Genomic DNA, 13,893 nt, shown 5'->3' with positions numbered 1-13,893 from the left:
ATATATGGATGGAGGAGGCTGGTGGGCTGAGGTCCATAGGGTCACAAAGAGTCGGACATGACTAAAGTGACTAAGCATGCATGCACATGTGGGATCTTAGTTCCTCAAACAGGAGTCGAACCTGAGTCCCCTGCATTTGAAGGTAGATTGTTAACCACTGGACCATCAGGGAAGTCCCTCCATCAACACTTTAAAATATGGAAACTGATGAGTGTATGAAACTATGCATAGTGAAGGTTTAGCAAAGCAAAAGAGTGAACACTTTTTGACATGGAAGAAACAAACAAATGGTTTAATAAGACGTCAATCATATGAAGATTCAGGCTTGTCTTAAGGTTACAATTCATTTCGGAAAGACCAGGTGAAGCTTGGGTTTCGAGAGAGGGTGAGGGCTGCAGAATGCAGTCTGGGTTAGTGGAGGACACAGCCATGACTGTGTTCAGAGACCCTCCCAGGAGAGGCAGAAATGTGTTTTTTCTTCACCAGGGAGCATCCTTTAGAGTGTATCTCTTTGTCCTGTTTACCAGACGATCAATGCCTCGGGTATCTAGTGGATCTTAGCTAAGCATCCTAGTTCTGAAACATCATTCTTCCAGGGTTTTGCTTTGTTTCTGACCAAAACTGAGTCAGAATCCATGTTTTATGATGCCCTCCATAGACCTGTGAGCTTGCAGAGGCTTTTGGAGGGACCCCACAAATATGATCGCCCCAAGAAAGAGAGAGGTGTTGATGGGTTGTCATGAGTAAACAGGGAAAAGAAAAGAAGCTCCCCTGAAAAAAGGGCTAGAAATTATTTTTAACACCCTCTGTGATTATTTAGCTAAATGTGGGAGGCGTAACAAACTTTATTTCCAAGTATGTGACCTTTTCACAATCATAAGCTGTGCCCTGGAATGTGCCAGAGTATGCAGTAGTTTTAATTAGCCTCCCTATCGTATAAAACCAGCAACCAAACTGAATATGAGGCTGTTTTTTTTTTTTTTAATACCCATCAATTTGAGTAATTAGAAAAAACAAAAAGAATTGCAAGGAGTGTTCTTCAACTGAGTTTATCCTGTCTTTTTAAATTTTAACTGGAGCAGGGCAAAAAAGAAAAAGTAAATGACACTATTTAGTTTCACTTCTTACTTTAGAGAAATGAATGTGGCCAGTTCTAGTTAATTAGCAGAGGCACATTTATGTCAAGGTTCGGCCTGTGCACCTTATGTGGGAAAGATAGGTGATTTGTGTTATTTTTCTCTGTGGGTTTTGGGGACTATGATTTAGCAAGGCAACATCCTGGAATACGTTAGAAAATAACAATGACAGCTCCATCTTCTATTTTGTGCCCTGAAAAGCTGTTAATGTAGATGTAAATGCTATGTTTATAATATAAAAATGCTTGGGAATTACTGGCCCCTTAGCCAGGGCTTGTGAGAGGACAAAGCAAGACAGTGAAAATCAGGTTTTGCCCAACTTGACTGCGATGACTAACCCTCTATAAAGAATGCATAGACAGGCCCCCATTTGAAGGAGTTCTATAGGTGACCATCCAAACGTCACAATAAATCACGGCAGTTGTGAACAGTGCAGAAGAGCACTGTCTAATAAGAAATAGGAAGAGCTTACAGCAAAGTAGGAACAATTATCCATTTTATGGGATATGGGACTTCCCTGGTGGCCCAATGGCGAAGATTCTGAGATCCCAATGCATGGGGCCTGGGTTCAACTTTTGGTCAGGCGACTAGACCCAGCACAGCCAAATAAATAAATATTTTAGAAAAAGAAAAATGAATTTACTATCATACCTCACTGACAAAACTGTAGGGAGAATTAAATGGAGAGACTTCAATGGCAAATACCAAGCATGGCACATAATAGGTTCCCATTGGGTAGTAGGTATTTTGTAATTGGAATGAATTTCAACATGTTTATTCAATGCTTCTTAATGACTACACCTGAAAACAAATGAGGAACAAAGAATCCATTTCTTGAATGTGACTAAAATAACAATTTTGGCCTGGGTCTACGAGGGGGAAGTCTCTGGACTATGGCCTCATATATAATTTATCATTTGTCTCCATTAAACCATAATAAATTATAAAGAACCAGAGGCACAGGCTTTGTACTAGAAACCTCCTCTGAACACAACCTGAGGGGACTATTTGTACTTCCACCACGTTCCTGCAGAGAATCATTTGCTATTAATAACATGGGACCATCTTTATTTGTCCATGATTTCAATTCTGTAAAATATCACATAAAAGCTGCCCTTTCCTGGACTCAGCCTCTCCAGCCTGGGATACTTAGGGACACTTGAAAAGTATAAAATCCATGACTGTCTGTACAACAGCAGAGATGTATTTAAGACACGGGCTATGAGATACGTGTATGCTGTATGCTCAGTCACTCAGACATGTCTGACTCTTTGTGACCCCATGGACTGTAGCCTACCAGGCTCTTCTGTCCATGGAATTTTTCAGGCAAGAAGACTGGAGTGGGTTGCCACTTCCTACTTCAGGGGATCTTCCTGACCTTGGGATCAAGCCTGCCTCTCTTGCATCTCATAGTTCTGGTCAAAAGCTGTATCAGTAATGTGTGTGTGTGTGTGTGTGTGTGTGTGTGTGTGTGTGTGTGTGTACGTGCCCATGTGTGTGCGCTCAGTCGCTTCCAACTCTTTGTGACCCCGTGGACTGTTGCCCACCAGGCTCCTCTGCCCATGGCATTTTCTAGGCAAGAACACTGGAGTGGGTTGCCATTTTCTTCTCCCGGGGATCTTCCTAACCCAGGGATCAAACCTGTGTCTCCTACATTGGCAGGCGGATTCTTTACCGATGAGCCACTGGGGAAGCCCCATGTACCAATCATAGCCACGACTTGTTGGCATTCTGAAAATGAAGCGGAAGTGGATGGCAGAAATTTCATATTTTCTCTTAGGATTAAAGTGTTCAGATAATTTAGATAATCAACAACATAAAGAATACCCTTTCAGGACTCACCTCTTCTCCATGTGTTACATTTTATTTCCTTGGTAGAAGATCTGTGTCCTTTAGGTTGTTGGTGATCTAAAATAACTGGGCACTTTAATCCTAAGAAATGATATGAAATTTCTGCCACCCACTTCCACATCACTTTCAGAATGCCAACGAGTTGATTGCATTTAGTTTGGGGTCCCTGAGAAAAGGTTAAATATTAATTAACTTGCATAGCTTTAGGCAACATTGCCAGAATCCTGCAGCCCTCTCTTTTTAGCATTGCTAATCAGAATCTTTGCTGTTATTTTCTAAACCTTAACTCTTTTAGAGTCTGGGCATACCACTGGTTTGCGTGCATGCTCAGTCGCTTCAGTCCTATCTAACTCTTTTCGAGTCCGTGGACTGTAGCCCACCAGGCTCCTCTGTCCATGGGATTATCCAAGCAAGAATACTGGAGTGGGTTGCTATTTTCTTCTCCAGGGGAATCTTTCCGACCCAGGGATCAAACCCAAGTGAGTCTCTTGTGTCTCCTGTATTGCAGGCGGATTGTTTACCACTTCACCAGCTGAGATTAGCCAGTTACCTAAGAATCAGTATTCCTGATTAGAAGTGGTTTGTTTACAGGACATAAAGCTCCAGTTTGCCCTCAGAATTCAGGGTGGGGAGGAAATGGTAGGGCTTTTTCCTGTTTCAGTGGTTTCTATGAATCACATTGCATGCTCACAACACATGAAACATCTTTTCTCACTTTTAGATGTAACAGATGCCACTGGATACTATGGTAAATGTGTGTGTGAGTGTGTGTGTGTGTGTGTGTGTGTGTACACTCAGTTGTGTTTGACTCTTTGCAACCCCATGGACTGTAACCCACAGGCTCCCCTGTCCCTGTGTTTCCCCAGGCTAGAATACTGGAGTGGGTTGCCATTTCCTTCTCTAGGGGATCTTACTGACCTGGGGATCAAACCTCTGTCTCCTTCTCCTGCAGGCAGAGTCTTTACCACTAGCGCCACCTGGGAAGCTCCATAGTCAATGGTAATCGCCATGCTAGAATTCACCACTGTTGTGTATCAGGACTTTGGTTTGGATGATCATGGAAAGAGGACCTGGATGTGATTCTTCAGAGACTCTCGTGGTTCTGTGTGGTCTGTGCTGTGGTCCTCACTCTTTCCTACATCAGAATCTCCTATGTAACCTTTTACTAAATACATGGATTCAGGCCCCACCCAAGCTATTATAACTTAGATATTCCGGAAATGGAGCCAGGTCCCTCCGATTTAGGGGACCTGAGGGACTGAACAGGTCGCAGTATGGATCTCTGGTGGCCTGTGAATGGGAAGGTGGGAGAGAAAGGAATGGGGCAGGGGTGGGGCAGGAGGACTATCCTACAGAGAGTAAACGTGCAGAGACCATGAGGGGCTGCATGGGCAAAACGTTCTCACGTCCTCACCATGGATCAAAGGAGAAAAGCTGTTCATCCCATTGATTTCTGGCAAAACTGACATCAAAATCAAACGCTTGTGTATGTTTTCAAGATGTATTTTCTATGGCAGGGGCTTGACACCCACAATTCTTCTTTATGACCCTTGTGACAGCTTGCCTTGTCCTGGGAGGCTTTTTTTCTCCTCCCTGATCTTTATTTCATTGACAGGCAAATAAATATAACTTTAAATTTCCCAGAGCATTCGCTATGGCCCTGCTAGACAGTTCTTCGGGGTAGCCGTTCCTCAACCCTTCATCCTAATTCTTCGACCATCTTTACATCATGTTTCTGCTTCCCTATGATCTGTGTCCAGTTTACAGAGCACACATCTGAACTAGCCCCAGAAGTGTCCAGGCAGCACTTGAGGGTAGTGACCACAAATCCTGTTTTTAAGGAAAACTGGGTTTTAATGTGCTTCAGGCCAAAGGACGAAAGAAAAGGTTTCTGTCCAGCAGCAAAGCCGACTGTTGATGAGAATCGGAAAGGTAGTCAGGCCATTGTTGAAACCGGAGGTGATGGTTTTTCCTTGACTTAAAAAAAATTCCTTGAACGATTCTCCATCCCCCAGTCATTCCGTCCGTTCTTTGTACCTCGTGTTTGTGTTATCATAGGAATTGTGAACATGGAGCATTGTTCAGACCCTGTCCTGTGTGTGCAAGAGGTCACTTGCATTTCTCGAAGCCACTGCATTTATGTCGCGCCTGTCTGTCAATGGTTGGGAGCACTTGCTCTTTGGAGATGGCTGGGGGGAGCTCCCAAGGATCTGGTAACTTGCTACTTTCATGAGGGGAAATAAATGGGGAGTGGGTGGGTTGAATAGTGCTGAGGAATTGATGCTTTTGAATTGTGGTGCTGGAGAAGACTCTTGAGAGTCCCCCGGACAGCAGAGAGATCAAACCAGTCAATCCTAAAGGAAATCAACACTGAATATTCATTGGAAAGACTGATGCTGAAGGTAAAGCTCCAAAACTTTGGCCACCTGATGTGAAGAGCCTACTTATTAGAAGACACCATGATGCTGGGAAAGACTGAAGGCAGGAGGAGAAGGGGACGACGGAGGATGAGATGGTTGGATGGCATCACGGACTCAATGGTTGTGAGTTTGAGCAAACTCCCGGAGATAGTGACAGACAGGGAAGCCTGATGTGCTGCAGTTCATGGGGTCGAAAAGAGCTGGAGATGACTGAGCAACTGAACAACAACAAGGAAATGAAGAGGCCTTGGTGACCTGGGAACATGGGACTGGATTCAACAACCGTTCAGATGTGGATTAGTCAAAACACAACCAAATCTATGTCTCCGCACACTGGCTTGTCACTTGGTCCTCTTGGAATGTTCACTCCAAGTCTGCTTGTCAGGTACCTGCCAGCAGAACCTTGGCCTCACCAGCAAATTCTGCCATTATTTTGAAATGACAAGAGAATCTGCTTCTACCTCCGGGTCTATTGTAAAATGTTTACATCTTTCTCGATATGCTGTCAGGGCTGACAGACTAAATGAGGACTTGTCACATGCCACTTTAGCTTGTCTCTGTGTATTTTCAGCCCCCATTAAAAACACAGTAGTAATTAAGTCTTCTTTAGAAATCATCCCTTAGTAGTGATGTGCTTTTCAGTTCCTTCAATGAGATGCTGTACCTTGATAAATCACTCCGTTGGCAGCAGCAGCAGCAACAGAACCTGAATAATTGTAAACCCTTCCTTTGCTAATACTTAGCAAAGTCATTATCCAGTGCAGTTTCCTCACACCAGAACAAGGAGGCCTACATGAGTAAATTTTCAGAAACCCTCCTTCATCCTTTTCTTTCGGGAGGAGTCGCTGGTCACTCAAGAAATGAGTCATAAGTGATGGCACCTCAGAGAAATGGCCTTATTGTGTAGGGCCTCCCCTCCTGATATTCATCAAGTTTGGACCAATCCTGAGGCCCTGTTGAGTCTAAATCCCAAAAGAAGATGCTAAAAGTCCCTTTGTCATGATAAAGTTTCCATTTATTTCCATTTTGCTTTAAAAAAAAAATTATAATTAAGTGTTTACCAAACATAGTAGAAAAGCTTTTGTATACATGTGTGTGTATGTTAGTCACTCAGTCGTGTCTGACTCTTTGAGACCCTGTGGACTGTAGCCCACCAGGCTCCTCTGTCCATTGGATTCTCCAGGCCAGAATACTGGAATGGGCTGCCATGCCATCCTCCAGGGGATCTTCCCAACCTAGGGATCAAACTCAGGTCTCCTGTATCGCAGGCAGATGCTTTACCATACATACATATATATATATATATGTAAATAGTATGTTTGTGTGTTAGTCACTCAGTCGTGTCTGACTCTTTGCAATCCCATAGACTATAGCCTGCCAGGCTCCTCTGTCCATGAGATTCTCCAGGCAAGAATATGGGGTGGGTTGCCATCCCTTTCTCCAGAGGATCTTCTGAACCCAGGTATTGAACCCTGGTCTCCTGTATTGCAGGCAGATTCTTTACTGTTTGAGCTACAGGGAAGTCCTTTACTATAATATAAATATTTTAGAAAACTTATGAATTTTAAAGCTGAGTGCTGAACAATTGATGCTTTTGAACTGTGGTGTTGGAGAAACCTTTTGAGAGTCCCCTGGACTCCAAGGAGATCCAACCAGTCCATCCTAAAGGAGATCAGTCCTGAGTGTTCATTGGAGGGACTGATGTTGAAGCTGAAACTCCAATACTTTGGCCACCTGATGTGAAGAACAGACTCTTTGTAAAAGACCCTGGTGCTGGAAAAGATTGAAGGCAGGAGGAGAAGGGGACAACAGAGGATGAGATGGTTGGATGGCATCCCCGACTCAATGGACATGAGTTTGGGTAAATTCTGGGAGTTTGTGATGGACAGGGAGGCCTGGCGTGCTGCAGTCCATGGGGTTGAAAAGAATTGGACACGACTGAGTGACTGAACTGAACTGAAAAAATTTATGACATTTTGATTCCACTTGTTTGACTTAGTATGAATAGAATCCTAGATCTCTAATCAAAAATTTTATATAGTTCCATGTATTTTGGCATCTAGTATTACTGCTAAAAGTCTAGAAAGTTTATTATCTTAGTGATTAAAAAAAGTTGAATAAGCCTTGAAACTTCTAATCTGATTCTGAGAATATAAAGAAATATTATATTGTAAAAAAAAAAAAAACAGGAAATGTGATCCAGTATTATTAACTAAAGTACAGATTTTGTTCAAATCTCAAAAAAAAAGCTTAGAATTATTCAGGGAAAAAATATTATATTATGTAAATAAAAGGAGACAGATGGGTTAAAGGGAGAGAAGACTATTTCCATTTTAGCTCAGCTTTGGAAATCTAGGCCAACACTGATAAAAATTGAAGAAACACAGATTGAAACCAGATCTGTCTCACCAGAGAAACCAGTGCTGCATGAAGGCTCCCACCCGGGCGGCTCTGGCTGGAGAAAACCACCCACCCTGGCTTCAGAGACCTTGCTCTCCTACTGGACTTCTCCAGATTTGATTTTTTTTTTTCAATGATCCAAGTCATCACCGATCAGAATGAATCATAAGTGATTTTTTACGTGACATTTGGAGGATGTTTCAAAGGCAGAAAGCAAGAGCCGCTGGACTCTTCCCCCTCAGCCTGTATTTCTTGTTCTGATTAGCAGCATTTTAAAACCCAAACTCTCACTTGCTGACATTTTCATTAGCGCTTATTCCATGTTCTGGCTTTTAAATTTTAATGCCTGTCTTATAAAGAAGGAGAGAGTGGAGGCTTCCTAATCAGAAATGTATTCCTTTCAATTTACCATCGCAAGGAGTCGGACACGACTGAGCGACTGAACTGAACTGAAAGGAAAAAAAAGGAAAGAATCCCTTGTTGAATAGTCACGACCAGGAGGTAAAGAGTCGTGGGGAAACATGATAAGGTGGAGACAAACACTGACTCTGTGTATCTGAGGTGCCACTGAGTCAGACGTGCGATCCTTCTGTACACTTTCCTCCCTTGAATATGTGATAGTTGTAACTCCACTGTCTTCCAGGTTTTTTTGTGTGATAAAATATACATAACACAAAAGTTACCATGTTGCCCATTTTTAAGTACCCAGTTCGGTGGCATTAAATGAATTGACATTGTATGCAATCCTCACCACTTTCCACCTCCAAACTGGAATCCTGTCCTCCTTGACTAGTAACTCCCACCTCACCACCCCCAAGCCCCAGGTCATCACTGCTCTACTCTCTGTCTCTGTGTATTTGACTGTTCTAGGTATTTCATATAAATAGAGTCATACAATATTTATCCTTTTGTGTCTGGCTTATTTCACTTAGCATAATGTCTTCAAGGTTTATCCATGTTGCAGTATGTATCAGAATTTCATTCCTTTCTAAGGCTAAATAAATTCCCACTGTATGTATCTACCATGTTTTGTTTATTCCCTTGCCATCAATGGGCACTGAAGTTCATGTCATTTTTGGACAGAGATCATTTCCCTGCTTCTTTTCTAATTGAGACGCCTTCCTGTGGGTTAGGAAATGTTCCCTCCTCTTCAGTTTTTGGGAAAAGTCTGAGAAGAATTTGGGCTTCACTGATGGCTCAGATGGAAGAGAATCTGCCTGCCAGTGCAAGAACCACAGGAGACCTGGGTTCAATCCCTGGGTTGGGAAGATCCCCTGGAGAAGGGAATGGCTACCCACTCCAGTATTCCGGCCTGCAGAATCCCATGGACAGAGGAGCCTGGCTGGCTAGAGTCCATGGGATTGCAAAGAGTCGGACACGACTGAGCAACTAACACTTTCACTTTTGAGAAGAATTTATGTAAGTTCTTTCAGTGTTTGGTAGAATTCACCCATGGAGCCATCTGGTCCAAGGATTTTTTTGTCAAGGAGTTTTTGGTTCCTGGTTCAATGTTCTTACTAATTATAGATCTATTCAGATTCTCCATTTCTTCATGATTCACTCTTGGTAGGTTTTGTGTTTCTAAGAATGTGTTCACTGCATCTGTGTTAATTTGTGGGCATATAAGGGCATATAGCTGTTCATAGTGGTCTCTCATAATCTATTTTATTTCTGTAGAGTGGGTAGTAATTCACCCACTTTCATTTCTGATTTCAATAGGTTGCGTCTTCTCTTTCTCAGTTAATCTTTTTGATTTCGTTAATTTTTCAAGAAAAAAAAAAAACTCTCGCTTTCATTGTCTTTATTGTTTTCTTTATTCTGTCAGTCTCCACTCTACTGTTTATTATTTCCTTCCTTCTGCTAGCTCTTAGTTTTTCTTCTTTTTCTAGATCCTTAAATTGTGAAGGCAGATTGTTGATTTGAGTTCTTTTTTCTTTTCTTGATGCAGCATTTACAGCCATAAATTTTCCTCATAACACTGCTTTCTCAGAATCCCCTAAGTTTTGGTATGTTGTGTTTTCATTTAAATTTGTATCTTTAAGGGACAAATACTTGTATTTTCTAATTTTCTTTCTGATTTCCTCTTTGAGTCATTGATAAAGAGTTTGTCATTTAATTTCTACAAATTTGTGAATTTCCCAGATCTCCTGCTGTTACTGATTTCCAGTTTTATCCTGTCATAGTCAACAAAGATTCTTTGTATGATACATATGTTTTAAACTGTATTAAGACTTGATTTGTGGCCTAACATAAGGTTTGTCTTAGAAAATGTCCCGTGTGAACTTGAGAAGAATGTGTATTCTGTGGTTGGGTATACTATTCCATATGGTTTCTGTTAGATCTGGTTAGGTTATGGCTCTAGTCCTCTATTCCTGTACTTACCTTCATGTCTGGTTGTTCTATCTATCGGATTACGTGTTCAGTTTTTGTTACTTTTACCAGCAGAGCTCTGAGTTCGTTGCTGGGGCCCTGGTAGTTCTCCCTATTCTTTCTTTCCTGCAGTAGATAGTGTTCTGGGAGAGAGGGTGGGATAAACAACTTTCTTACTTGCTGCATTGCACGAAGATCAAACCAGTGAATCCTAAAGGAAATTAACCCTGAATATTCAGTGGAAGGAAGGACTGATACTGAAGCTGAAGCTCCAATACTTTGATCACCTTATTTGTACAGTTGACTCATTGGAAAAGACCCTGATGCTGGCAAAAATTGAGGGCAGGAGGAGAAGGGGACGACAAAGGATGAGATGGTTGGATGGCATCACCAACACAATGGACATGAGCCTGAGCAAACTCCAGGAGATGGTGAAGGACAGGGAGGCTTGGTGTGCTGCAGCCCATGGGGTAACAGAGAGTTGGACACGACTTAGCAACTAAACCACAATCCTTAAATACCTGGCTCCCAAAAGGCGAAGGGGAGAATGAAGGGAAAAAACATTTCAAGGCACTCTGAAATACCCTAAAAGCCACTTCAGCCAGCAGGGGTTGCAGCAACAGCATCTGGCTCCTCCATGCCTACCGCTCCACAATCAGCCACCAGAACACAGAGCCCTAGCATTTGGAGCACAAGTTCCTGGTTGTCCACCCTGTACATCCTGCAAGTCACACGCAAACTGCTCCAGGAACATGGGTACAGCTTCTGGCCGGGGGGCTGAGGGCAGTGCACGGGTAGCCACCACTGCGCTGAGAGCCAGAGTTGACCAAAAGTAACCATGACTTATCTCCCAAGCCTCCCCTGGAAGCTGCACGCCTTCAAATAGACTCCAGGTTCCAAAATAGTTGCATCAGACAGCTTCTGCCAGTGTCGTTGCTGTCTAGAGAGGAAGCAGATTCCTGGCACTTCCTACTCACCATCCTCTCTGCCGTTCCCAGGCTCTGCTGCTGAAGGTCTGGGCAGAGAGTGGAGGCTTTCCTGACTGCCCACACGGGTGTTTAGATGACGGTAACTTTACCAAGATACACCCCAATTCTGGATTCTCATTCACCTGATGGCCCTTTCAGTTATAGATTCAAGTATCTTTGAGCTTATAGATACAAAATGCTCAGGAGAATGGGTAGCTTTATTGTATGTGTGTTACGTGTGTTAGTTGCTCAGTCGTGTCTGACTCTTTGTGACTCCATAAACTGTAGCCCAGACTCCACTGTCCGTGGGGATTCTCCAGGCAAGAATACTGGCGTGGGTTGCCATGCCCTTTCCAGGGGATCTTCCCAACCCAGGGGTCTGCCCCAAGTCTCCCACATTGCAGACAGATTTTTTAAAATAATCTGAGCCACCAGGGAAGGTTTTACTGTGTGTGTGTGTGTGTGTGTGTGTGTGTGTATATATATATATATATAGCGAGAGAGAGTTTGTTTGTTTCATTGTTTTGCTTTTTTCTCAGAGACACTAGCTATGCATTTACTGGATCTCCTTCTTTAATCTTTTCTTAAAAATTCTTTTTTTTTAAACTTCAACTGTATTTTGCTAGGATTTTTCATTTTTATCTTTTGCGTCCCTTGCTCAGTGTTCAGCAAGGTCTGTTCTCCCTTTCTGCTTCCTCCAGTTTCATCTTCATTCCTGTTAAGGTTTTATTTTTCTTTCTACTTATTTTATGTGTGTGTGTGTGGGTGTGTGTGTGTTCTGGCTCTCTTTGTTAACTTGTTATCTCTTCCTCAAATGATTGCTTTTCTACTTTGTATAGAAATGGCCAAATTCTGAGTTTCTATTGTTTTTATTTTCATAAAAGAGGAAGACCATCATGTAAATAACTTTTCAGAATCAGCTCATCTGAAAAATGTTGAAGTTTTTAGAGGACGAGTTTCGGATTTGGCCTCCAGCGTTCATGCCTCATGACGGGAAGGCTAGAGGCAGGTGGAACACACTGTGGTGGAAGTTGGGATTTAATCAAATTCAGGGAGCCCACCGCTGCTCTATTTTAAAGCTCTTGATTGCATCTCTGCCTTGCACATCCCGGCGTGGTGTGGCTGCCCCTGCAGAAAGCACAGATGGTGACTGTCAGACCCATGCATCAAACCCATGGCCCTCCTGGAGGCAGCTGTGTCCTCCGGCTGGCATCCTGAATGTAGCTATTTTCCAACCATTTTAAAAATTAGCCTTAAATATACTTTTGAAAAAAAAAAAAAACCACATTTCTGGATGCACCTTCTTCTGCTCCTAACAAAGTCTCAGTAAATCAGAATGATGAAAGGGAGCCTCATCTCCATTTGAGGGGGAAAAAATTGACTTGTGGGCCATTTATAAAAGCAGATAAAGATGTGACATCTTCATGGATGACATGATCATGATTATTTTTACAGGGAAGAGAAAATGGAGTGATTCACAGCAATTCCAGAGAGCTGAATGCTGGCCAGTGGACACAAGTATAAGGAGACAGTTTTACTCCAGCCTAAGGAAAGTCTTCCCTGGTGGCTCAAACGGTAAAGAATCTGCCTGCAGTGCAGAAGACCTGGGTTTGAACCCTGAGTTGGGAAGATCCTCGCTACCCACTCCAGTATTCTTGTCTGGAGAATCCCACGGACAGCAGAGCCTGGCAGTCAACAGTCCAAGGGGTTGAAAACAGTCGGACACAACGGAGCAACTTTCACTTACAGATATTTAGAAAAAAACTGTTAACTTAAAACAATGAGTAACATGGACATAACAAGTGCCATGTAGATAGCATCACTGACTCAATGGACATGAATCTGAGCCAACTCCAGGAGACAGTGAAGACAGGGAGACCTGGTATGCTGCAGTCCATGGGGTTGCAGTCAGACACGACGGAACGTCTGAACAGCAGCAGCTGTCTCTTAAAGATGGATAAAGGACATATGTTCTAAGGTGTCTGAGGGACACCAGAGATCTTTTCTGAGGGCCTCTTCTCCCCTAAGCAGCAAACAAGGTGGACACGGGTGCCGCCTACACACGTCTCAGATCTCGGGCTGGAGGAGGAGTCAGGCAGGTGCCCAGCGTGGCCTGGAGAGGACTTCGGGCACGGGGACTCAGGGCCGGGGCTCCTGTGGCATCTGGAACCCGGGGCCCTGGGCTGTATGATTCCCACCCTGATCCCCAGTGCTGCAGGCACTCAGGCTCCGCTGATTTCATCTGGAGCAGTGGTTCATTACAGCCCCCGACTCACACATTTACTCATTCACTTAACTTTACTAACAGGTAAGAACCTAGAGCTTCTGAGTGCAAAAGCATATATATTTCTAAATTGCCCAATAAAAGCTTTATTCAGTTGGAAGTGTATGTTCAGTTTTTTCATTTGTTGCAAATTCCACTCTTGTGCTCTCTGAATAAAACTGTTGGAGGAGAAAACAGTATCTATTCAAGTTGTGTCCTTGAAGGAAATAATAGCTGTCCTCACAACTCCCCTTTTTAATTACTTTTACTACCCAGGTTGAAATAAGCACAGGAGCTGTATAATGATGGCGATGATTATAATGCATAATTCTGTGAGGTTTTTGTTTGAAGGATCTCTCAGTGAAACCGTCTGGTGAGCAACACATGACTGAGTTCATTTCTGTTTTCTTAGGATTAGGTGTCATCAGGATGCAGAATGTATAATTACCCTCTAGGTTGAACTGATGTCTATCTCAGATGAGAAG

General features: G+C 43.0%; 1 protein-coding gene across 1 annotated transcript in view; it reads left to right on the top strand.

Annotated features, from left to right (window-relative positions):
* L3MBTL4 (L3MBTL histone methyl-lysine binding protein 4) overlaps window positions 1–13,553 on the top strand; it is a 154,909-nt gene extending 141,356 nt beyond the window's left edge. Inside the window, 1 exon segment of the mRNA XM_061399436.1 lies at window positions 12,601–13,553. Coding sequence (XP_061255420.1) covers window positions 12,601–12,857 — 257 coding nt within the window. The 3' untranslated portion in view covers window positions 12,858–13,553.
* The last annotated feature ends 340 nt before the right edge of the window (window positions 13,554–13,893 follow it).

The sequence above is a fragment of the Bos javanicus genome, chromosome 24, assembly GCF_032452875.1.
Source record: "Bos javanicus breed banteng chromosome 24, ARS-OSU_banteng_1.0, whole genome shotgun sequence".
NCBI lineage: Eukaryota > Metazoa > Chordata > Mammalia > Artiodactyla > Bovidae > Bos > Bos javanicus.
This window is presented reverse-complemented; position numbering and strand designations above follow the sequence as displayed.